The 26,317-nt window shown below is 43.1% G+C and overlaps 1 protein-coding gene across 2 annotated transcripts in view; it reads right to left on the bottom strand.

The window, feature by feature from the left end:
- LOC120449192 (E3 ubiquitin-protein ligase TRIM9) overlaps positions 1 to 26,317 on the bottom strand; it is a 76,771-nt gene that overhangs the window by 7,247 nt on the left and 43,207 nt on the right. For both annotated transcript variants that reach the window (XM_039631550.1, XM_039631560.1), the window contains exons 2-5: positions 997 to 1,092; positions 807 to 938; positions 520 to 621; positions 291 to 450 (exon numbers count right to left, since the gene is read on the bottom strand). In XM_039631550.1, the coding sequence (XP_039487484.1) occupies positions 291 to 450; positions 520 to 621; positions 807 to 938; positions 997 to 1,092 (490 nt within the window). The remainder of the gene's footprint in view (positions 1 to 290; positions 451 to 519; positions 622 to 806; positions 939 to 996; positions 1,093 to 26,317) is intronic.

The raw sequence follows: 26,317 nt of genomic DNA, 5'->3' as shown, positions 1-26,317 counted from the left end.
ATATTTACGAGGTGGGTTTGCCTAGCACATACAGTTGGGCTCAATAATTCACCGCTGGTGAGGACACAATAATATTGAACATGGAGTTTGCAGCTTGAAATTGGTGGGAAATTTTCTACATATGTATAAATACTCAAGGAGTTCTAGTTAAACACAAGTTCTATTCTTTCTACAAGAGTTTCTATAATTGTTGTATCTATACAATTATTAATTCGTAGTACGTTGGCTAGCAAACATAGCTATTAGAGTACATATCTTAAGCATTTTTAATAAAGTGCCCTGGCACTTACCTCTCATCTGTATAAAGTTCAAATTATCAATGGCACGTGCCAAAGCAGCATCGTCCAGGGTCAAATCCACAATGGGGGAGACTCGAGGGGCGGCATTGGTGACCTCCTGGTGCCAGGTCATGTCCGTATTGGTCACTCGATTGATGAGCATGGAGCCCACCTGCACAGCGGAATTAAAATTATTTTAATTGACTGTTGAACTGGTAAAATGTTGAACACAAAAACGCACCTGAAGAAAGGCGGCGCTGTCAGTCTCTTTTAGAGCTTCAATGCAGAACTGAATGAGTCCTGTGGTTTGCTGCAACTTGCCAGTGCAATTCGACTGTTGGTCCTGTCAGTTAAAAAGCAAATTGTATATTTAGTAAATTATATTACTAGTAATTTAACAAAATGTATGTTAGGAAATGTGAACAACTTTCATATACTTCCAGGATAAAAACTCGTGTATACATATCGAAAGCTAATGATTTGTATAACTTTGTCTGGTCTTTTGAGTAATAAGGAAGATGTGCACACCTTGAGTATCCTGATCTTGGTGTCCTTGTCCATGCGAATGGCCTCCAGCAGATACTCGCGTCTGTCGTGGATGGCCTGAATGAGTGCCTCACACTGGGCGTGGACGAGGCGCTCGAACTCCATGCAGGATTCCTGATACGGATAAGATACAGATTTAGCCGAATTTTTCGCTGTTTTTTTTCCCACTTACCGTGACTTTGTCGCTCATGCCTTTGAGCCGCTGAATGAACTCGGTCGTGGAACGTGCCTTCTCCGACAATTGTTGCAGATTGTGCGAGAGCTCCGTCTGGAAAGAAACACGAAAGGATATGCAAAAATCAGACACGAGGACAATGACATCAGCGCGAAAATTAAAATGAGAAACAGCGCTGGAATGCAGTGTGCAGTAATAAAAGTTTACGGCTTTGGTTACGGTTTTCTTTTATGGCAACTTTTAGTCACGCCCGCGGTGACAGTTCACGTTTTTATTTTCATAGTTGCACGTCAAAGTCGAGTGCTTTTCCGCGGGGAAAATTCATTAAGTTCACAGCCAAGACAGACCGCAAATAAATCGCTTGAAAAATCATTTAAACAATGCCGAGCCGAGTTGTAGGCGAGCAATAATAAATAACACGCAAGCTTTTCGTTTTCCATTTCCATTTGCCGACATTGGCAAACCTCATTTGTTGTATGTGTATGTTTTTCGGGGAGACAATGTTGCTGTTGCGGCATTGAAAACATTTGCACTCGACAGTGACATGCCATGCCACGCCACCCAATGAACAATTCAATTTTCATCAGCGCGCGCAATTTGCTCAGCAATTAAATTGCTCATACGCCCCTGCGCCTCCAACAAATTTCAATTCATTAGCATTAGGGCTCTGCTTTCTCTGTTTTTGCTTAATATGCTGCCATTTCCCCCTTTTCCTTTTTACGGCCCTGTCATTGCCCGCAGGACACTTGGGCTCGGAACCCTCGCACAATTATTGTCCAGCTGGATGTCGAGAAGCCGGCTGGATGGCTCAAGTGTCTGGCAGACTCTCGGGCTAGCGCATAGAAATCGGAGTGGGCTCTGGTTTGGGGTGGGGTGCCTCATAATGCTCGCCCTCGGGCATTTACATGCTTTTCACTTTTCCAGACAACACAGCAAAAGCAGGGAACGAAGTTCCGTTCCTGCTTTTCCTCCCATTTTCTGCTCCTTTGTCCGACACGGCGTATACTCATTACCACTTTCCGCGTTTGTTTTCTGATTATTTTATTCTATTTGCCAGTCGTCGCTGTGTTTTTCTGCATGTTGCTGCCACTGTTTGTCGCCTTTGTTTGCTTATCAAATCAAAATAGCTGCAGGTACGACAGTACAATGGCCTTGCACCAAGCGAAACGTGGAAAAGCGGGTTTTGTTCTGCTATCCCGGTTTTGTTACTGTTGGATTGTGTTAGACGCAGAAACTCCTAAACATTAAATACATTTCAGGTATATGCAGAAATTTTTGAATATATGTATCTTGTTTGCTGTTTAAGTGATACATATTTATACATAGCTTTAGCGCTTTCTTTCCCAACTAACCGCAAATGCTTACTTCAAAGCAAAATTGTTCACTAAAAATACCGAATAAATCGTTGCAAATTCTTTAGAAATCCTTCTCACAGAAACTTCCCCAACCCGCCCATAAACAACCGATTTGATGGACAGCGCCCAAGAGCGGATTTAAATTGAATGCATTTGCGTTCATAATTCTCCGAAAGATTCGACTACCACCCCCCAAAATCCAGCCCAATTACAAGGAAATATTCTGTAGACAGGAACTCGTAATGAGTTGGCTCTTCCGCAGCGAAAAGGGCAGCTTATGACGATTACATTCATTAGCTGTATGCCCTATCTCTATTTAAGCGCTACCCATTTTCCGAAAAATTCACAGACAGATGGCTAAGCGTCGAAAAGTCGGCAAGAGCTACTGAAAAGCTACCGAAGGCAAATGGAAATGGGGGAAAAGGGATTTTCCAAAGGGGAAAGTGCTGGCCAAGAATGCGCAACGCGGGCGGCGAACTGTTGAAATTTAATCCCTCAAGGGTTGCTTCAACGCTTCATGCACAATGCAGATGGAAATAGATGAATATGCTGGAAATGGTGGAAATGGTGGAAATGGATGGGTGGCAAATATGAAGAGGGGGCGGCATTTCAAATATGAAGTGGACGGAATAAAGCCGAAAGTCTGTTTTGCATTGATAAGCTGCCCTCTCCTGTTGCTCCGCGTCCTTTTCAAAACATTTTTGCGAGCTAGATAGCTTGGCCGGGATTCTTTTGCTTTACGACGCAGCTCCATAAAAAAGGCAAAACTTTTATCAGCGAGTAAAAAATAATAATAATACGACATGTTTATGTTCCACAGACGCAACATCTTTAAAGTTGCCACGCATGCAAATCGTGTAAATAATTCAAGAGCCCTCATCTTCTTCGGAGCTTCTGACGTGGCCATGTGACACATGTTTCGCGGGGGAGCCGAGGAGATACCAATAAATTATTAAGTTGTTAAGAGACGCGGCGAACAGCGGCAGTCACTCACACTCACATTAATATGATAAACGCAGCAACAATGTGCTTGAAAGTGAGCGCCAGCATGGGCGGCTTAAAAACGGGAAGTCACCGCCAGATGGGACATGAAATTACCCATTAAATTGTGAGTATCAAGTTACTCACGAGCTGCAGGAAACATCGAGAGTTGGCTTTAATTTAGCAGTTAAATATTTTAAATGTTCTCTGTAAACGATGAAATATTACGGACATTTCCTACAGACATTTATGCAATTTTGCTGTCTGAATGTCATTTCAGCTGGCTGCCAGATATCACAAAAGTCCATGAATAAGATTCATTTAGGTAAAAGAACATTAGGTAACTCAAAGTAACTTTTGATGGAATAACTTTAAGAAATGCTCTTTAATGTTCAGTTCGCTGTAATATTTAAGCATTGCGGCATTTTCAGTAACTTGAGACTGGCATTTTCTTATCGCCGCTAATAAAAGCCAAATGAGTCTGCGTTCCGTACTAAACTATAAAGATGCCAGATTCCTTCTCTTGCAAATGGCAATAAGCCAAAAGGCAGCACAAAAGCGTTGACAACCATCTCCCTGCCCCACTCAAACTCACCTAACACACGACATCGCACAATTTGTATAGTTAACAGGGGGATATAGGCTGGCCACAGCCAAAGATTAGAATCGCAGACTTTGTGGCGACTTTGCAGTCGTGAATTCAACAGAATGTTGCTTGGCGCCGCCGTTGGCAACAAGTTGCTAGCTACTGTATGTATGGTGGGTTTACACTGGCCTGCAAGCACTAAAGATTAATCTTATAACAAAAATACAACATTGCATATTATCCTCATTTAAATATGAGAAATGAATGATAGATTTTTACGCGTAAAGTTCTTAATTAATCAATCAATAATCCCACTAATCCATTTTCAGTGCAAATATTCTAGATAATGATTTAGGTTTGCAGTTCAGTGCTGCACTGTAATGTTGCCCATAATTCAGTTGCCCCGGCGGCGCAGTGTTCTGCTATAAATAAACCATATTGTGCAGCGCGGATCGTGCCGCAGACTGAGGTTCATTAGTTGCGTGCTCGTTGGCAGCGAATTAGCCAGGCAGAAATCGTAGATCAGAGTTGCAGCAGCCATTATCTTGGGATTGTGCAACATAAGGCAATGAAACGCTGGCGCTGAAAGTGCGATGATTTTCCCCAAATGAGAACTCATCAACACAGCAGCGTAAACTATGAAACATGTCATCATATAGTTAGCAATATTTATGGCGGAGTGGAGTGGAGTGGCGGCGACGTGACAACGACTCAGATATCCGACGAACAGGTGGCCAGGTATTCGGGCTTGAATTATAACGCATTTGAGGCATAAAGCTGCGGATATATGAGATCCGCTCAAGTAGCTCGTGTTGCCGGCACTCTGGACACATGTTCGCCTCACTTTGAGCCCGATCCGAATACGGTGTTTGGCATTAACGCACATAAATAATATTTACAGCCATTTCGTGCTGCACATGCAACACGTGGCCCTGGCGATTGAGTTGTTGATGCTCTGCTTACGGCGCACACATAGCCTAAATGGCCAAAAGATTTAGCCACAAAAAGTAATGGTGCCTCGACGTCTTACTTTCGGAGTTGGTAGGGTGAGCCATTGCCAATGATTAGTTGCGGAGTTCTGAACTTACTGCCTTGGATCATCATAAATATAAGCAGGATCAAAGTACTGTCATTCAGGTTTACGATGCAATTGGTAGCATCACTTTTGCAGTTTCAGCAAAAGACATGTGTTACTTCTGCTATTTGCTTTTATCAGTTAGCTAAATACAATGCAGTACAAGTTGTTTAATGGAAGTTAAAGGCTTAACAAATTCGATTTGAATGAATCATGAATCACCCTAATCGAAAGCGCTGAAGTGGAGAAGTGGCCCCCAAATTTGACTTGTGCCTTACCTTTTGCCGTCTCAGTTTCGCCCTTCACCCACGCACCACCGCACCACTGAGGCATTGAAGCACTGAGACGCCGCACCACCTTCGGCTCGTTTATCCATTCATAACCAGCGCTTTTGCTTCCTTTTCTCGGCTGCAAGTCGACGGGGCATGAGTAATGTGAGGCGCGTTGCAGCCGCCTTTTGGGGCCCGATAAAAAGCTTAAAATACAACTTACATTCTGACAAGATATGAATTTTAAGCGCGCGTCCCATTGATTTATGTGGCAGTCAAAGGAAGCGTCTGACGGAGATGGTTTTTTAAATTGGATTATGAGTCTCTGTTTCTGGCTGCGTCTGTGGACTTTTCTGCCTGGCTTGCATGCCAACTTGCCGATTAAAAATGAGTCAAGATGTCAGCTTACTGAGCTACTGAGCTGCTGCTTCGTCTAATTAATTAGCGACTCGAGCAAATAACATTTGCAAAGGCAAAAGCAAAAATAAACAAGATTGGAAATCAGCATGGAAATAGAAATAGACGCGCAACGGAAGGCACAACAAAACAACAAAAACGAGCAAATAAACATTCGAGGGGGAATCCCCCATCGGCGATTGATTGCGACCCGGCGTGGCGCCCCCTAGCGGGCAGCAGCGCAGACTGACACACAAAGAGACATTCGAAAACCGCAGAATCTAATTTGGAAAACGTATGTGGAATTTGTAGAGCATGTGCACTCATCTGCCGGAGCAGGGAAATAGATGCCAAACAAATTCCCCGGTGGTGTGTGGAACAATATTTGAACTATTCGTCGGGGAGTCGCAATCGCTGGGGGGAGGGGAAAAAAGGTGAGGGCAGCAAAGAGGGGGGTGGTGCAACCGAATGCGCAACAATCAAAATATTTTCATGACAAATTTAAAACAACAGAGCCGTGAAGTGGAACACGTTGGCAGCATTTGGTCAGCAGCACATTTGCCACAACTGGAAAACAAATTATGCACAGCCAAAAATTTCCAATTAAAACTAAAAATAAGGGTAATTGTTGTTATTAAACTCGTTGGGAATCACACAAAATTTTATTGGAATAATAAATAAGTTGGAATAAATTAAATTAGCTTTAAAGTAATATTCTGCTGCTTTCATTTCAATTTGCTTTCAAATTTGGGGAAAATCATATTATGGTGGTTACTTTAGAAGTGCTCATGACTAAATAGATATTGCAATCAAAAGTCTAGGAAATGGATCAAGTCCATATAAGGAACTATTTTATAAGGGATTGAATTTAGTAGAGAACTGATAGAGATACTTTTCTGAGTGTGCTAGCCAATCAAGCGGAATGGGAAGTGGGAATGGGCAAAGTCGAGACGGGAAGTGGCCAAGTTATGACCGCAGAGGGGTGAGTTCTTGAGGAACTTTCGATCCGTCAAAGTAGAGCCCCCTTCATTGCGAAATTGCTAATACCCGGAGAAGCTAAGACCGAAGAAGCGACACACGTGTCTGCGTTTACAATTCATTACGAACGCCTTGAACCTCGAACCTAAGCCCTTTTCCGACTGTCGTCTGACCCAAAGTCAATTTCAGACTGACTGCCAGACATTCCCCATTGTCCGCAATCCGGATAACTCAGAATGCAGAACGGCAGCTGGCTGCAGAGCTGAAAGCCACTTAATCCCGTCGGCGGAAGAAAGAGCCACTCTTTCTGCGGCGAAAGGACAACGCCAGTCTTCATCATTACTTGCGCATAAATTAGGATTAAGGCATGGAAACGACTGGAGAAAAAGGGGGAAATTCAGCGGAAATCATATTCGCAATTTTGACCTTATTTGGATTTGCTTCGCGGGAATGCCGACTTCACTTTACTTCACTTCACTCCACTCCTTATACGGATGGTCACTGAGGGACCAACTAAGAAGCAATTGCCATCCTCGTTTTCTCGCTCCTAATTTCGGCTCGTTATATTCAGCATATATGTACAATGTATACGAGTATGCTGATGTTGCCCCTATCATTTTGTGGCCACTAATACGAGAGAAAGCTGGTAAAAAACTTGCCAGTTATGCATTTTTCTGACACATTCCATATTCGCATTAGTTGCGCTGACATTTCGTGTCAAATTAGTGACATTTAGTGTCATAAAAGTGCGCAAATTCGCTCACCAAAATGGGGGAGCTTTTATATCAAAAAGCAGTATTATTAGAGGGGTGACTTCATGTCGTGCAATCACGTCACAAAAAAGCCGCATATGTTTATACAAATGATGAAAGGGGATTGTTATGTCATCTTTAATTTGTTTAAGGGCTGATTTCCAAGTCAAGAAGATGGAGATCTCCTTTCTAATCGCATCCTATGAATTCTAACACCGCAATCGCAACTGAATGCCTAAACCATTTTTCTAATCTTTAAATGTATGCAAAAACCACAGAGCTGCAGGGAAAATAAAACATTATTTTATCATCCCAATCGCTGGATTTCTTTTTTGTGAAACCGTAGAAAAATAAACCCGATACGGAAACAAAACTCGAAAACTTTTTGCGTTGTTCCAGTGACAGTTGCAAACATTTTCGGTGCCTTCTTTTTGCTCCTCTTTTTTCGGCGATGTTTGTGCTGGGTATTATTATTTTTATTCTGATTGTCACAGCGCGGCAGCAGGGCAACCCAAACTGGTTTTCATTTTGTTTGTTATTGTTATTGCTGTCGGATGCATTGTTGTTCCCTCCGTTGTTGTTGATATTGTTGTTGTGGTAGTCCTCTGTTAAACATGTTTGACACGGACTCTCGTGGGATAAGTCCCCCTATTCCGAAACCCTGCTGCCGCATCATGCGAGTGAAAAATAAGTTTTGGTAGCTGCGGCCCGCAGAATTCGCTGCCCCCAAAGGGGTTACAAAAAAAAATACAAAAATAAAAGCATCAACAATGCTGCAGAATTCCGGGCTTGGGGCAAAACCCAACCCAACACAATCCAACAGAACCAAACCAAACCAAACCAAACCAAACGATCTGGCTGTGACAAGCCGCATAGCAGAAGCATCCAGCAAAATGCTGACAGCCTGACAAACCGACGAGCAACTGGGAAACGGGCCGCATGTCGGCTGCTCCTTAATAATTTAATTTGTATAAATTTACCCAATATGTCAAGAGCCCCTCAATTTGCTGCTAAAACGGGAGTGGACTCCCTAATTAGCCGGGCTTTCGGACGAATGCCATTGCCTCCAAGATGGTCAGGGGTATTTCCCAATTTAATTAAAACTATAATGTGCCATTATCGGTCTGATCGAAATCGAGTAAGCAAAGCTTCAGCTTAAACTTATTCAAGTTATTCTCTAGTGGCAGTGAATATATTAATGTCTAATTAGTGACGAAGGAATGACTAGTTCTTTTGTGTGTGCTAATAATTTTATTAAGCAAGACAAGTGCAAAGTGCAATAACCCTGCAGTTTTCCTGACGCCCTTAGTTATTCGTTTCCTTGGAAGTGATTCGACTTGCCACCCAACAACTGGCTGCCTCATTTAAAAACTAATATTTACACTGATTTCCTCGGCACTCCGCCTCGCCATTCCGCAATATTGATGGCTCCCATAATTTGCCTGCTCGCATTCTGCACTAAATGTCCCACAAAGTGGTCTTCGGCTTGGTCATGGCTTCCAGCTGGAGCTCGCAGTGGCGATTGCGATTGCGACTCCGAGATGTGACTTTAAGTGTTACGGGGAGCGGTGGCCATTGGGACGACGTACCAGCGACGGGTTAAGTGCTGGCTAAATGCTGCCAGTTTCGCATTTCTCTCAGCCGGCCATAAAGCGAGAAAACATGTTAATTGAACCGGGATCCAAGTGGATACCGCAGATTGCCAGTGTAAACAAGCGGCGAAAGCTCCAAGCGATGGAGCGTGTCAAAACATGGATTATGCAGGGTGTTACTAAACTGTATCGATTTGGCACTCGAAAAAACATTTGAGTTCATAAAACTAAAATAAAATATATAAATAAGCTGTGACACATATATAATCTATCAAGCTAGTCGAATCTTTTCAAATCAATTCCAAAAATATTATTTTTTAATTATATGTCTCATATATAAATATTAAAGTGCTTATGCCATTATAAATATCAGTTCCATCTATTAGATCATCAATTGCCAACAACGAGGTTGGCATTTTCCGCACAAGTGGATACAACTCGCTCGCCAAATCCGATGAGTAACCATGGGTATCCGTATCCACTAAGCCGTAAGCCGAAAAGTCAAATTGAGTAACCAAATCCCCGGCATCGAAAATCAAGGCGCAACTAATTTGGCGAAATGTCAAGTGGTCGGTACTCCGGTTGCAAAGAGCTGAGCTCCGGCAGCTGCGATCCGCTGACAATGCCACCTACGTAGCACAGTGTACCCACAGTGTACACATACACACACACTCGTGTACACTTGTACACTCGACAACAAAAGCGCCGAACAACAACTGGCAAATTTGTGAAGTGGCTGTGAAAAAATTTCACGTATTTCGACAACGAAATTTGCTTGTTGTGCGACGAAAATTGTTCGAGTGCCGTCGTTTCACACATGCCGCCAACAACAACAACAACGACAGCAACAACAACAATAGTAGCAACAACATTTAAAGCACCTACAACAACAAGGGAATCAAGCATATGAAGCAACAAGTGGTTGTTGTTGCGATACAGGGCTTTTTGGCAACCGAAATCCTTTTAAGCTTTAATGGCATTTCGATAAGGAAATTTGCAAGATAAATATTTTGCTGCATCAATTTCGCTGGAAAGGTTGGCCTAAAAAAAGCGAATAACTTTGTCATCAAGAGGTGAAATCTGATCAGCAAGCCTGACTCACAAAGATGACTTCGTTGGGACTCAAGTTGCCAAATGAGTCAGAGAAGAAAGCCGTTCAGAATATAGTGGGTTACTCAGGAACCAAAGGAAAAGCAGAGGAGGCTAAGCAACGGAAAGCTGTGAAGTCTTTAATCCTTTATCTTTATTCTCGAAGCAGAGAAAATATTTAATTAGTTTTCTTATATTTTAATGCTTTAATTAGTTCTCTTCTATTTTAGACTAATAACCCAATATGGAAATGCTTTAATTGCAGTTAATACAACTGAAACCACGAATTGCTTTGCTGGCAAGTTGATTTTCCATTATGCGACTTCATAAATAAAGGAGCAGCCCATTTCAGTGGCTCCTGTGAGGGGGTGGGCAAACGAAAGGACTCCCAGGACACGCAACTTTATGTGAAGGCATGCCAGTCGAACCTTTCCACACGTACTCTCTTCTGGGCGGAATGCAGCCGGGTAAACAATTTTAATTGCATTTAAATACGACATTTATTTGCATGTAAAATTAACGCGAAATGCAAATGACTTCATGCAATGCCAGGGCGCATAAATACCGCCCTGGGAGTTGGAGTGGTGCAAAAAGGGCCAAAACACACAGAAAAGTTGCAGCCCAGACGGCATTGAAGGCCTTATGTTTCCATTGCGGTTGCGTGGGCAACATCAACAGCAAGTTCGACATCAAAACTTAAACGGCCCAAACCAGCGAACAACGTTGTGGTTTTTGGCTTATGTTTTCAGCACCCGCAGGAAATGTGGCCAAAGTTTTCTCTCCTCCGACGACTGCATTTTTAAAGTGCCTTTTTGGTTAACGTGACATTGAATTGGCCACGTTGGCCAAAGGCTGGCTGCGTGGGAAATTTGGAAATTCGAGCTGACAAATGGGCAGCCGTTAGCCGCAGGGCCAAATGCAATTTAATAAGCCATAAATCAGCGACGAATGAAGACGTTTCGAGATGAACATGCATCTCGTTTGCCAGCGAACTGGGCCAAAGACATTTGAAATTTGAGTGACGGATGGCAAACGGCATCGCATCGCACATTGCTGCATGCCTGGCAGGCCTTAATTAATTGAAAATGCTGCCAAAGTGCCCGAATGCCACATTATTCAATGGGCCCGGGCAATTATCTCCCCGATATATATATACTCGTACATCTACATAAATCGGTTGGAGGTGCAGATGCACCGACAAACATTTTGACAGTCGCAACTGACAGTTTGCAGTTCGCTTCCATTATGATCGGGCATTTATGATTTTTGCACAGCTTTAATTATAACTTTGGGCTCTCTTGGGAACGAGGCAGCTGAGGCCGAAAGGTTTCCAGCTGACAAGATGATGATTCGGAACCCAAACTGCTGACCCTATTGCCATCCTGCTGTTTCCCTTTTTGCTTTCGCCGGAATGATGCAATTTTTCATGCCTTCGCGTTGCATTTTATTTCGTGCGCCACGTGACCTGGACATTCTGAATTTGGTTTATTCGAAAGATCGCATATACGCGATTTGGTGGCAGGCGCGTGTTTGCTAGATTTATGGCCAATGGCAACTGGGATCGAAGTGTGTAAGCCGATATTGATGGGGAGGGCCATGGATTGGTAATTGAATCTCCTTGCAGAGAAGTAATCGTGATGTGATAGGACAAACTCAAACGGAAAACATTAAGTAAATGCCACTGGTACACATGTTTTTATATCAATCAATTGGTAGTTACAGTGCACTTTTCCATTGGAAGATTATCAGTTCTCAATACACTTATCTTTCGAGGAGCTGAGCTTCATGAAGTTTTTATCGCGCAATTATTGAAAATAATTTAAGTTCTATTTAAAAAACAGCAGTGCCAGTTGTGCTCATTAAAAACATAATTCTTCAGATAATCGTAATTAAATGCAACGACCCAGACATTTTTACAAATTACCTAGCGCCGTCACAGAAAAGTGTCGCCCACCAGAACCAATTTTTTCCAATTAACAAGGCAGAGTTGAGGAATGAGGAGAATTATTTGAAAATCGCCCGAGTCATATGCGCCAAGTGAAGGAATAATTTTACGGAACTGTCCCATAAATTCAACTAATTGAAAATTTTCAGTGGCAGGGAGTTATTACCCGACTACTATGTGACTTGCCCCGCTCAAAGGCACACATGTCGGGCCTCATTAAGCATTTCATAACAGGAAGGGTCGTTAAATATGTTTACCTAGCCCCGAAATGCTCTCCTAACCGAAAGGTATACCAATAGTTCGGGTTTCCCAAAAACCACCCTCGATTTCCACTGGGAAACTACGCAGTTTAGCGAAGTGTTAATGGGACACGCTGAGAATTCCGAGCGGCGATGGAAGATCTTCAAAAATGAAGAGGGGAGATGGAGAAGTATTGGCGGCGTACGTTTTGTCATCAACCCTCCTGAAATGGAGAAACACTGAAAGACTGAAATACAGTAGTTGAGTGGGGCACCCAGAATCCGGACACACATCTGGGAATCGGCGACGTGTGCATTTCGGAGCGGGATGATGTGCATCGGTCGTCGCCAGGGACGCGTGCTGAGGCTTCGTCATCGACAGATGTTTACCAAATTGATTACAATATATTCCATCGAATTGTGCACCATATAAGCCCAGCATTGGGAGGCTGAGTGATCCATAAAGAGCCCAATTTCTGACGAGGGGTTGCCAGGGGAAGTGAGTAAGTGCAGCACTTTCGTTGCGGCCCATTGTGAAGTTAACGATATCGAAAGATTAAGGGCAGCTTATCCGATTATGGAGTTCGCCAGGAACTGGAAGTCGTTCACTCGATTATGCAGAGGATTAATCACTCCGGAGGCTGAAGGAACTGGCACTGCATTCTGGGTGTTCTGCGTAAGCAAAGTCTATGCTGGTGCGGTTAGTCCGGGTTCCATAAACAATCCCCCGACGCCATAAACACCAACTGACGCCGAAGCAATCGGCAAAACATATGCAAAGTGCATGGCAAAATGCAAAAAATATAGAAAATGCAATCAGAAATACACAACAACTGACGCCGAATAAGATGACAAATGCGTCTAGCCGTGGAAAAGCTGGAAAATCAGCCGGGGGAAATGGCAAAACTTTGTCACAACGAGAGAGAGAGAGGAGAAGGGGAAAAGCATTTCCAAGATAACGGATTAAAGTCGACAGTACCAGGTTTTTCCTGTGCCACCTCGAGTTTTCCCAGTGTTTTCCGGCTGCTTCCTGCACGTGTGCTCAAGTGATTCCCCTCTCCGTTTCGTTATTAAAAACGAATTATGAATTATGTGTGTTTTTCATAATTCCACATTCATGGATTGTGTGTTTTTGTTCGCTGTTGGCTGTTGCCTGTTGTCTATTGTTGCCGAGCGTTCTGATGAGCCGCATGGATTATATTTTGGTGCCCCCTGCACGTCGTAGTTGTGCCACAGAGATAAGGCACATTTGTAGGGGATTACGGGTGTGGCGGTGCCACTCGGTAAACTCGGAAAAGCGGGAGGCGAAAAACAGCAAAAAACAGAAGGGAAAACTTTATCGCAGAAGGAAAAAGGTGCAAAGAAGCGGACGGGTTGGTAGCATATGGTATTCATACGACTGAGATTGTATGGGATTAAACTTTTCAAGGGCTTTCCCCTGTAAGTTGGCAGCCTAAGAAATATTTTTAATTTCACAGAATTACTTAAAATAATTAGGAACTCTGTGGGAGATAAAGAAACTGGAGGTAATTTAATTAAGTTTAAGGCTACAGATTTAACAAGTTAGGCCTAAGGCGTTTTATTATTCTTATGCCAGCATCGATGTCCATGGGAATGGCACTCAATCATACCGATTTCAATAAAAACCCGAAACCCATTAAAGTGATTTAATAGCCGATAAACTTCTCACATATCGCAGCACTGAGAGAAAAGGGGAGGAAGGGCGAAGAACAAAGCGGTGGCAAGTACAATGTACAATGGGAACTAACTCACTAACCGCATACAATTACGAGTGCATTGTTCGCCTTTTGTCCACTGAAAAAAAGAGAACTATTCGGATACTCAAGTGCTTTTCAACACTTTTTGCCGCAGCGGGGGAATGGGGACTGGAAGTGGAAATGGAAGCGGCACTGGAAGTGGGAATGGAAGTGCCTGTGGTGGGGGTGCTCTTGCGAACGGAGGTGTGCTGATGGTTAGCGCAATTAGAGAGCGGTGACAATGACACAAAAGCGCGGCGGAGCATTAAAATCCATGGCAGAGCCAAGTGGAAAGGGTTTTAAACTAACGTCCTTTGTTTCGGCCAGATCTCAACGGACATTCGCCATCGATGTTGGTTTTTTCGCACAGTTGCCCGCGCTCAATCAGCAAACTATGAAAACAAATCGCTGGCAAATCTCTGCCTATCGCATACCCTTGATGAGGATCCAGTTTCAAAAAAAAGTGGCTGCCACATAAAAAATATACTACACTATTTGCATATTCGAGGCGTGGGCCATAAAAACAACGGGCTATGGCTTTGATTGATGAACATGTGCGACGAATTTTTGTTCATTCTAACTTCTTCTTTTTTTTTTGGTTCTACAGGAAGCATGAAAAATTCGGTTGACATTCTGCTGTTGTTCGTTGTTCGTTGGTGTTGCTGTATTCGGCTTAAACGAGCTTGGCCAGTCTAAAATTTTGATTACATTCAACTTTGACCAGACTGTTTGTGTGCTGACCATTTTCAAATAGTTGCAGCGTTTAGTTGATTAATAGCCACAGAGCAACGTGGCCAAAAAAACTGGAGGATTGGCCGCACACATACGGGAAGCTTTTAGTTTAAGCCCCGCAAAGGCTTTTAGCAATTTAACGCACAGCTTAACAGCTGGCCAAAAGCAAAACGAAAGGGTACGCGTCCCGAAGGTCAGAGGTCGATCCATTCGGGGTTGACCATGTCACATCACATCGTCTCGTCTCGCCTCGTTTTGTTTGGTTGGTTGTTGTGAGTCCTGAGTGTGTGTAAATATTGACACTGCAGGTGGGTGTTGTGGGCTACAATGTCCGAGGGGAATCAGCCCGGAATCCCAGACAGACAGGCCAGGTCCTTGTGGCAAAGGTTGGGGTCTATCCGAGTCGAGTGTTGTATAACATACCTGCAACAAAAAAGAGAGTGAAAGTTTGCGGATTAGTTTGTGTTTCACTTCAGGCGGCTGAAATGGATAATTGCAAATTGCGGTAAAGTACAATCAATGGAATTGATGAGCAAAGCTAACATCTTGTTTAAGAGGTAAAATAGTTATATAAAAGAAACTTAAGCAACTCCCATCCATAGCAGGTACTCAGTCCTTTCATTAAATCATTAAGCTGCGTAGCTCTGAAATCACATCATTTTGCCAGAATGAGGGCCTGGAATTTTCAATTAAGTCCCGGCATGCTGAACACTGTCACATGTTCATCATCTGCATAACTATTATTAAAAGCCCTCGCCCACCCACATTACAGTCTCCTCAGAGTTCATTAAACCCCGAGGGAGTGGGAAACTGAAAAGTAGTCTCGTGTGAGGAAGCCAAAGTTCCCGCATCCCGGGGCCAAAGTTAATCGCCAAACTATGCCAGAAATCACGTAACCTTCCATTAATCAAGGCAGAGTCATAAAAAATGGTTGCAGCTCCCCCAGAACTCCCTCGTTTTTACGCCCATTTAACTGGCACTTCCGCACTTCGCCGAAGCACCAATCCCAACTCCACGAATCCTAAATGCAACATTAGTCAAGTCAAAGACTTTGATTAGATGAGATGCGAGCCATCGTTTGGCTGCATTTTGTCCCGGGGCCATTCCATTTAATTATTTTGACAGGCACTTGAAGATGAAAATCCGCGGTGCTCGGTGCTCGGTGCTGAGCGTGTAATGGTTTTTCATATTTTCCAGCTGAGAGATTGGGATGCAGTAACTCATTTAAAGTGCTCCCAGCAGTCGGCGACAGTCGCTAAGTGAGAAACGCGTGTCTGCCTTTGGGACATTGCCTATGTGACATCACATAGGAGAGAGCACTTGAAATTATTATTAGATGTTTTACGTTTATAAATTATATTTGGGGAATGTGGCAGGATTTATTACATTGCGGTGTTAGTCATATTCGAACGTGTTTCTTTCCCATCAAGCTGTTTTTTTCTTGGGATGCTACCAGATTATATTATTATTATTTTCCACTGTGTATTTTCAGATACTGAAGTGCGAGACGAGCGGCTGAAGAGGCAACCCATCCGTTCAATCGGCAGTGGCAAAGCCAATTTGGATGCGCTGCGTTCTTCTTTTGCAACTTCTTCTCGCGAGACGTCGCGTAATCAAGAGAAATTAGTTTTCGACGTGCTCGATTGGCTGCCCCACCCACTTGGCAGCTCCCACTTGGCGCTTTCCCTGGGAAATGGCCCCCAACACCGGTAACAACTCGTCTGAGAGGGCTAAGAAAACGACGGCGTCGGCGAGATGCTTTGGCTAATTTTGAAAAATTGTTCTGCAAAGTGGCGGCGATCCAATGTTCGGAATGAATGGCGGCAGCACATCTTCTTTAAAGTTCTTGCGCTCAGCTTACAAGGGCTTTTCTCTGCTCTTCCGCCGTTTTCCCTGCTTTTCAGCTACAACTGGTCAATTGTACAGTGTGATTAATGCCCAGATCTTGGCTGTTGATTTTCGAGTGCATTTTGACATTTGATGTATTGCATTGCTTCATACCATCCACTCTGCATTTACCCCCGACTCGATTTGCTTTGCCTCCCACTTGAAGTTGGCAATCCGACTCGTTTGCAGCATTTGCTATTCAGCCATTATAATGAGGTTTCGATAACTCCATTTGTCTCTGTCTCCGGCAGATTTTTCCTATTTGCCCGAATTGTCTTTGCCAACAGATGTTGCATAATGAGCAAAAGCCTTCTCGGGCAAGGGAAATATGAATACATAGTTGGCTGCCAATGATATCGTATAACCAATTTTGGGTTCTCGCACTAAATCTCATTTACGTGCATAAATCAGTAATTCGTAATTAGTGCATATATCAGTAATTAGTAATGCAATATATTATTTCAGCAAAATGATTGGCAAATGTTATGCAAAACGTTTTAACCAAATACTAATATCCATCAACTGTATCAGTTCGCATCTTCTTTTATTAAACGCACAGCTCCCTTATACATATCTATTTAATCGATTAGAACGTATTAGTCAATGTGTAGTCCTCTTATTTTTTCCCTTATTGCGGACAAAACAAATTGTTTGTGCTTGTTGCTCTCGCATTCAGAAACTTGGTCCTGCTTCCTGTCCCGCCGAAACACTTTGGCATTACAAATGGCAACACATTTTGTCTACAACGGAAACGGATATTAGTTGCAGTCTGCCAGACACCCCTGACCCCTGGCCCCTTGACCCCTGACCCCCTCCTCCAGCCAACAAACACAACAAATATGGCGCGACCGATTCGAAATACGTATCTGGGAATCCTTCGGCGTTGCTAGTCCTGCTACTCTCGTTGTTGGCCGAGCAAACACGTTTGTCAACCGACAGGATATGCAGGCAGTGCAATTTGGCAACTTCGGCCGGCAGAGGGCGCCACATGGCAGGACTGCTGTCCCCCATCCACCAGTTTAAGGATCCCTTTAATGCGCCCTTGATAAACGAGCCGCTCAGTCGCAGGACCCGGCCGATAATAAAAACTACAAGTCCAAGCCGGACCAGACTGACAAATGTGGACTACTTGGGGGGAGGGTGTCGAGGGGAAGGGATGTCGGCTTATATGGGGAATATCTGGAGCAGATGGAGCCTGCCAAATGTCCGGCGACAGAGGGCGCCACCGACGCAAGAGAAATTATTTTATGGCGCGTAATGTCTTTATGGACCGACAAAATGGCATCCATTTGGCCGAATAATAATATTTAAGCGCATTTAAATAAAATGGCACTCCAGAGGCAACGAAAACAGGAATTGCAATTTGCATAAAATTCATTCGTTAGCCCATTCCACTCTAGTAAAAAAAATGACATAAAAATGTAAATGCGGCTTCCTAATTGACATTTTGACTCGCTGGCAGGTCCATTTGCAGGCGTTGCTTCCGTGAATGATCCTTGTGCCGGCTGGAAAATCAATTGATGGCCCTGTCCTGTCCCGACCTCTCTAATTTGTGTTTAGTAGCATGTGGCATGTTTGTCAATTACTTGCCTCAACTGTGGCCCCTTCGATTTTTTTCCCCAACTTTCTGTGTCTGGCCAAATGTTTGCCTACAATTTCGCAACGGCCCACAGTGCGTATGTGTATTATTTGCTTGACTACGTGAGCTCACTTAGTCCTGGCTATTTTTCTCCTCTCTGTGCACTGTGTTGTGCTTTGGTGCTACGTGTGCGACATTTTCGAATAGCCAGTGTAATTATATTGATTAGGATGGTTTCGGCTCAGAAGACATTCGGGGTCTCGAAAAGGGAGAAATTAATTTTTTCCTCAGGGTGTGACTAGCATACTAAGTTGTGTGATGAAAGAGAGGGGGGAACTCAGTGTATTTAGTTCATTAGCTTCAATTTTTGAAAATAATTTAAGATTCCATAGCAATATATATTGGCCAGGTCGTAGTTAAACTCACAGCGAGCTCATAAATCAGAAAAACAATCATAGCAAACATTCTAAGAAATATCGCCCGTGGCCCGTAAAAAATTAGGGACAGCTACAATTACGTGACTTGTCAACTAATTGCAATATTATGTCCATCCGTCTCCTGGCAGGATATCACTGGAGCTCCTCCTCCGCAGGTAATTAACGCGTGTCATTTATGAGGAAAAGAATTCCAGACCAGGAAGATCATAAAAACGCCACCAAGGTGGAGACACGCGTTCATAATTTGTTTAGGCTCCGCCAGTCATCCGCTGGCGAAGGAGGCCACATCCAGCTCATTTTTGCTGTCGCTCTTATGAAAATTCCGCAATAAATTAAAAATTATTGCTCCCGCTGCTTTTGTTCTTATGCAGCTTAATTCTTTGCTGTAGCATTTTATGGTAATGTCTGCCATTCGCGCAGGTGATAAAGTTTGTCCATTACTCATTTTGTAGCGCCGCCGCTGGCGGAGAATCTCTTTTGGCCAAAAACCGAGGGGCAAACAATTTATGCAGGGACATGTTTAGTGCTGCAGATGCCCCGGGAAAAGCCTATTTGCAGAAGGATGACAAAGGCGCTGACTTCGGGAGATTAAACATGGCCTTTGTGCCGCTGCCTCAGGGGAATTCCAGGGAGCTCAAGGAAAGATTACTTTAATGTGTACTTTACCATGAACTAATTAAATTAAGCAAGCGATAGGAGTCGCCATAAAATGTTGATCAAAACTGAAGTTTTTTGAGCAAGATGAAAACAGAACGTCAAGCTCACTATTGTTATATAGTTGTTTCAGGAAATAGGTTGCTAAAATGATTTGGATACACATCCATCATTTTTTAGTGCCCATAAAAAGTAACTAAAATTCTTAGCTGCCACCCCAGAGAACTGTTAATCTATTAGCTGGTTGAGTATGACTTTTGACTTTCTCTTCACGTTGCTTTATATCCTCATATATATTCCGCACTTATCCCTCGTTTCCATTCTCTTTGCCCTAATCAAAACGGGAAAAAGAGGGAAATAAAATGGAAACTCATTATGTGACCCTCTGCCGAGGTCCTTCCGTCGTCGAACCAATTTCTTTCCTTATGCATTACGTCTCACTTTTATCGAAGGCAGCACGCAAGGCAATTTGGCCACACCTCCAAGGATACGCGACCATTTTAAGGAATGGTTGGGATGGAAAAGTGTAACTCCTCCACTGAAAAGCCTTTTCGATTTCCACCGAACACAAAAAACGAGCGTGACAATACCAAATGTGACTTTGAAAATTTGATAAATGACCCAAAACTTCCAGACGCAACTTCTTTTTTTTTTTGTTTTGGGGGGGTTGGCGAATGGGGATAACCGTTTGGGTTCGATGTCTGGAAATGAAATAAAATTCAAGCCATAAACAAGAAGCCAAAAGCGGAACTGAAGCGGCTCACGCAAAAGCCAAAAAGAGCCGACTGAATGAATGAATCAATGAATGAGTGAGTCAATGGATGAAAACGTGCAGGGAAAAAGGAAAATCGACGAGGAAAACCCGCGACACTTTTTCCTTTGACAGCCGACGACGACGTTGGAAAAGCGAGACAAGCGCCACATGTGTGTCGCCTTCACTTCACTTCTGTTCTGTTCTGTTGATTCATTTAGGCGGCTATGTCGTCAAAGTCAAAGAGTGTAGGCACTTTTCCTTTTTCGCATTTACTTCCTACGCAGCCACGCCCCTAACGAGCCATCTTGTTCTCCGCCCCGGACTCGAATTGGCCTTCTTCGACATTTATTTTGTACTTATTTGATACTGCCAGCCGCCTTTGTTGGGACTTCAATTCAAAGTCGCAGCCCCAACTCCAGCGGCAAATATTGATATTAAAAAATCGCATCACGTCGCTTAAGTTTTTTGTAAATAATGTTGTGGAAAATTTATTACGAAAGCGAATGTCTGTGTCTATTTGTGGGCGAACTTGACATTTTTCCTCCGCTTCAGGCAGCTGGATAAATGCGACTTAGTGAGTGACTTACGCAGGCAGCTTTGAAGGGGATTTTCAGAATTCTCCAAGAAGCCGAAGGCTTGACAGGTGTCAATGAAAGGAAGAAATAAAGGAAAACGAGTGGAAATAAAGGTAATGCACACTTGGCAGACACACACTTGATTAAGCCATGAATCACAGCAACTAGTCTTGGGAAATCCAATAAAATCGGAAGTAAGTTTTGCAATACAACTTATTTAAAGCCAGCAGTTGTCTATATCGTAGCCTTCAAGCCACTCCATCAATACTACTGGAATCGCAACCACAATCAATTAGCATTATTCATAAGTCGCAAGGATTGAAGTGCTTGCATTTGAATAATTTATGATTGTCAATATAAGCAATAAATTGCAAATGAAAGAGACCCGCCACACAAAGAAAACAGAGGGAACTGCAAAACAAAAAAAATAATACTATTTTCAATAAATAAAAAGAGCGGCCAGCAAATATATATATTATTCAAGAAGAAATCCTTATGAGGCGCCAAAGTGAGGAAAAGCATAAAAAATATGAGAGCGAATCTATGCGAGGAACGTGATTCAACTGGCTCCGCAGAGCTGCAAAATTGAAAAGGACAAGTTAAGCGACCAGGACCACAACAAGGGAAGCAAGTGCCCGCTGCAGGACCTGTAGCAGGGCTAATAGAAAGTGGGGAAAATGGAAAAGCGGACTAAGCGAGGAAAGCAAGGAAAGCGAGGCGAAAGCAGCAGCATTATAAATCATGTCTGACTAGTCGGACCCCCGGATCAGCGAAGGAAAGGACATTCGCCATCCCTACTTCGCCTCTTTCCTGTTTTTACTGCACAGAAACCAACTAAAATATATACAAGACAGCGGGAGGGGGGAGCAGGGGCAAAAAGCCTGATGAGGAATAATGGCGAATGAAAAAAGCGACAAAGTCAATTATGCAGGCAACAGGAAAAGGAAACACAAAGCCAAGGCGTCCTGCGTCCTGCGTTATGCTTTAATAAACTCAAACTGCCATTCGCAGAGCTGCAGACTTCGGGCTTCAGATCCCAGACAGCATTATTGAAATATTAATGACCTTCGGTATATTAAAAAAAAATGTGAAAAGTCGACACCCGACGGCAAAGTTTTGGCTCTTTGCAAATCGAATTGCAAATTGCAATCAAAACTTAATCAGTTTAGAGGCTTAGACAAGCCGCTGCCCTCTTCACCCCACAACTTCCATCTATATCCTTATGTAGTAGTGCATATTTGCCGAGCTTTCAATTAAACGAAAACGCTTGGGTCAGCCATTCTCCATTCCCCTCGGGAAAGTCCTTGCCATCCAGGGCCCAGAAATGTGGAATATTTTTTCAAAAATTAAAAGGATTTCGAGTGTCAATATTGACACAAGTCTTATTGCGGCTGCTCTGCTGAAATGTTTGGCTGCTGGATTGATGGAGTGATGAAATGAAGTGAGTGAGTGCGATTTTGGCTGAGAATAACGCAAATATGAATATAACTTTTCAGCTTTTTGCGGTTTTTTCGTATGCCGCCGTTAAAGTGGGTTACTATGGAATTCGATTGGCAAATGCAACCATTTGCTAAAATGGCTTATATATTGCCGACAATTGTTGTTTCAGCAAGCCATTAACTTTTTGGTTGCAAAAAATAGTCATTGCTGCTTCATTTAATTGCATACTTTAAATACCCAGCACCCACGTCAAAATGTGACTTTAATTTAGTAAAGCCGAGGGAAAACCGCACAGGACGAACCGCAACAACGTCGACCAGCCGCAAAAAGGATAAACCAACAGCAGATGATAACAGTTGCGAGTGCAGCAACAATAAATAATTAAATGCAAATTTTCGCACCTCAGAATGCAAATAAAAGGTAATTGCACTTAAATGTGCCCAAGCAGGTGCAGCAATCAGCCTATAAATCATGTCCTGCCACAAGGACAGCAAATGAATAAATGATAAGCAGGCAACGTCAAGTGGGCGAACAAAGCAAAACTTTGGCAAAGTTTGGGAAAACCACCAGGAAAAGCTATCCGACATGCTGGAGCAGCAGAGGCGAAAGCTGGAGCAAGACAAATTTGTTTGTTTTGTTTGGCTTTTTTTTGTATTTTGTTAATTGTTTTGCACTGTTCATTTTTTGCATCTCTCGGACAGCCTTCAACTGCACAAACACATTTAACCCATTAATTAAATGGCCAGCGGGGCGTATACGCGATCCAGCAAGTGGTGTGCAAGTGTGAAAAAGTCGAGCGATTGCGTGAGCTTTTTTGTTCGCGCTTCAATTAAATTTAATTGCATTTTGAAGGGTCATAAATCCCAAACAGTGGCAGCCAAAAAACTACGCACCGTCGACTCCCAGCATTGTTCTCTCCCTCACTCCCTCACTCACGCCTTCTGTCTCGCTCGCACAGCCGCAGAACCCCCATCCAGAAGCGGAACAAATTGCAGTATGCAAAGCGGGACAAAATGCGACCATTGATTAATGGGGTCTGCAGATGAAAAGGGCGAACAAAACGGGTAAAACGAAAATCAATCACAACACAAATTGCCGCCACACTTTGACTTTCGATGGGTCGAACATGAATGGATGGTATATGGTATTGGTTTTTGGGACCGGAATCTGGAGATCATATAGCTTATTAAATGTGCCCCCTTCTCGAACACTCCATTCATCTGTCAGTTTTTTTTTTGGATGCGATGCGATGTGCATCATCATCTCCGCTGCTGATAATTTATTTATTGCTGTGACTCGCAGGCCATCATAATATTAGAAAAACCAAGCGTTCCTCCCAGATAACTTTAAAAAGCTATAATGTGGGATATATGTATAGTTCTGAAGGAGGGTTGGCGATAGAACTCCAAGCAATTCATTTTAATTATTCACGCAGCAAAGGTCCAAGATTTCACACTCCGCGGAGAGCAAAACCAAAATCTAGGGAGGGTGGAACTTCTGCTTGATTTATGGTTTTGGCTCTGGAGCAATATTAGGTGATAAGAACATCGAATTGTAATTTATTGCTCAAAACGGGTCCCCCTATCTGCGGTTTTAATTTTAAAGTTTTATTGGCCTAAATGGCTTTTTACCTCTGACAGACTTTCAGATAAGTTGAAAAACTTTGTGCTTAAGGCAAAAGCAAATTGTAATATTACGAAATGCTTTTGCCGGCTAGATCTCTTATTGAACATCTTCAGTTTGGTCTGTCGAAACCTCCAAAGCTGCCATCTTCAGCCCCACTTCGCCAGGCCCTCAAATTTGCCCTTTGTGCCACATCGGAGCTTCTTGGCAGGGTCCTCTTGAGTTGGCTGCCGTTTAACCAGCTGCTACCTAAAGGCAGGCCCTCCAAAAAATCATAACGCACTTGGTGCATGTGCATGTGCCACAATCAAACTGCACTCCAACGGAGAAATCTGGAAATAGTCAATGTCTGGTCTCCTCCAATCGTTCGCCACCGAGGAGCATCTATGTGTCCCCCGTTTGGCCCGGAAGCTCCATAGTTCATGGACCGTAAAATGAGGTTATGCTCGGGCTGCTGCCTCGTCTTTCGAGCTCGTCTGCAACATGGCTAGATGGCAACATGTTACTTCGCTCGATGTGTGTGCCTTCTGTGTGATTTATGAAGAGCAATTTTAATGACATTTGCTACGAGAGTATCGACACATATCGGTAATGTTCCTCGGTTGCTGGCGGGGAGTGGGTACCAAGCTCTATGCAGCTACGTATGCATTAACTGCAGCTGACGACTGGCTTTGGCCAGTCATGCGTGCCAACAGGCCGGGGATCCCAGTTACCCGACAATCCGGGGACCCAGCCCACCTCACGACCACGTCGATGGTGCTCACTCTCAAGACCTCAAAAGACCTGGACCTGGACACACCTCAAAGTGATGTCGATGTGAATGGGAGATGTGGGACTCTATCTGCACGAATCGAATACCCTAAGACAAATATCACTGACTTTAAATGTAATTTTCCAGTTGAATCTGTCTTAATTGAATGTAAGCTCTCAGAGTGCCTGCTATTTATTACTATATATAAGTGGAAACTTAATTTGAATAATTTACAGAACAATACATGAATTCCACAAAAATATTCAAATAAAACAATGCCTGCCAATAGCATTTGTCAGCTACTAAAAGTTAACTTTTGTATTATTATTCGCTTATAACTCCATATTTATGAGAATCTAATGGAGCGAAATCTGCAACATGCGCTTTCGAAAAAATCACATAATTGTAGCCATAAATTGTGACAGAAACTTATTAAAAAAAATCTAAAAAAAAAGATGAATGAAATCAGTCTGCGATGCACCGATTTGGAATCGTTCCACATCGCTGGCCGAACCCAACCCAGTGTGAAAAGCATGGACATTGGGTGTACATGGCCAAAACACTTTGCATGAATAATCGCCGCTCATAAATTTGAGTGTGATATGCGGCAATTGACTCCTTTTGTTGCTGCAGTGATAAGCAATAGTTTATTGTGTTGCCTCATTTTTGTAGTTTGTATTTTTTTATTGCACTTTTCAGTGGGTCACATGAATCAGTTTCTGATGATTGCCCAATGGCGAATCCAGAGCCAGCATAAAGTGCAAAATCATGGGGATTTGGGCAAATCTGGTATTTGTCTGTCGTTTGCCAAACGGGCAAACTTCTGCAGTTGCAATGCTTTATTTGACTCAGTGTGGTAAATAAATAACGAGCACTATTGAGTCACATATAAACCAAGTACATATACTTTTTATGGAAATTTACTGAATTTTCCATTTCAATTGCCTTTTGAGTGGAAAAATATGTAAATTTCGATGAAGCGCATGGACAATAGTCGAGGCTAGGCAATGCATGCCCATTGATGCGATGTGTGCAGTAAATTGCAGTTTGCCAAAAACATTTTTGCCATTCGCCCGATGCCTTCCCCCCCTCCACAAGTCAACATTTTCCCCCCCGTTCGCCAATGGGTGAAATTTATGGCCAGCGGCTATTTTAATGTGTGGAAATGAGAACTTTCTTGATATACGACCAACATGAACGGGCACAGATATTATATTGACAGTAGCACAAGCCCAAATACCCAGCCCAGTTATTGGTTTCTCCTACGGCTGGAGTGGCAAACTCTGATGGCTACACTCACAGCAATATCCCTAAAATATCACGCTTGTTTATCTACATATCTCTCAATACTTGAAGTTGCTTTTCATATTCCGAAAGGCTTCTTTATTCAAGTACACTCGCTCGTAACTTCTCCTAATCAGCCAAAAACAATTAATCGTGACACATATGCATTTAGCAGCTTTTTCTAACAACCAAACTAGACAATGGAAAACAGCTTGCTGCTTGTGTGCCAACATAAGATTTATATTGGCCATTTTCCAGACTCTTGCAGGAAAAAGAGTCCAAGTGAAAATCCCCCTGATGCAGTCTTGTTTTCGGTCCTGCTGATTTGTTGCCGATGTGTTCTTTCACTAAACTCACTTAAATTCATGTTATTTCCGCATGTTTCACACCACTCACCTACCGCCCCTCGATTCCCGCCCCCATGGCTCCAACTAATCCCCACATCCACATCGCGTTGATTTTTCCTTTGCTCACAATTTGCACTTCATGAATACCAGATAGGAGAAAAGAGCGAAGGAGCCAAAGGGGATCCAGATCCAGCTGCTCCATTAGACAATTTCCCCATCTTCCTGCGAAGTCTTCGTCGCC

This window comes from Drosophila santomea, chromosome 2L, assembly GCF_016746245.2.
Source record: "Drosophila santomea strain STO CAGO 1482 chromosome 2L, Prin_Dsan_1.1, whole genome shotgun sequence".
NCBI classification, from domain to species: Eukaryota; Metazoa; Arthropoda; class Insecta; order Diptera; family Drosophilidae; genus Drosophila; species Drosophila santomea.
The sequence above is the reverse complement of the archived record's forward strand: the minus strand, read 5'-3'. Positions and strand labels throughout refer to the sequence as shown.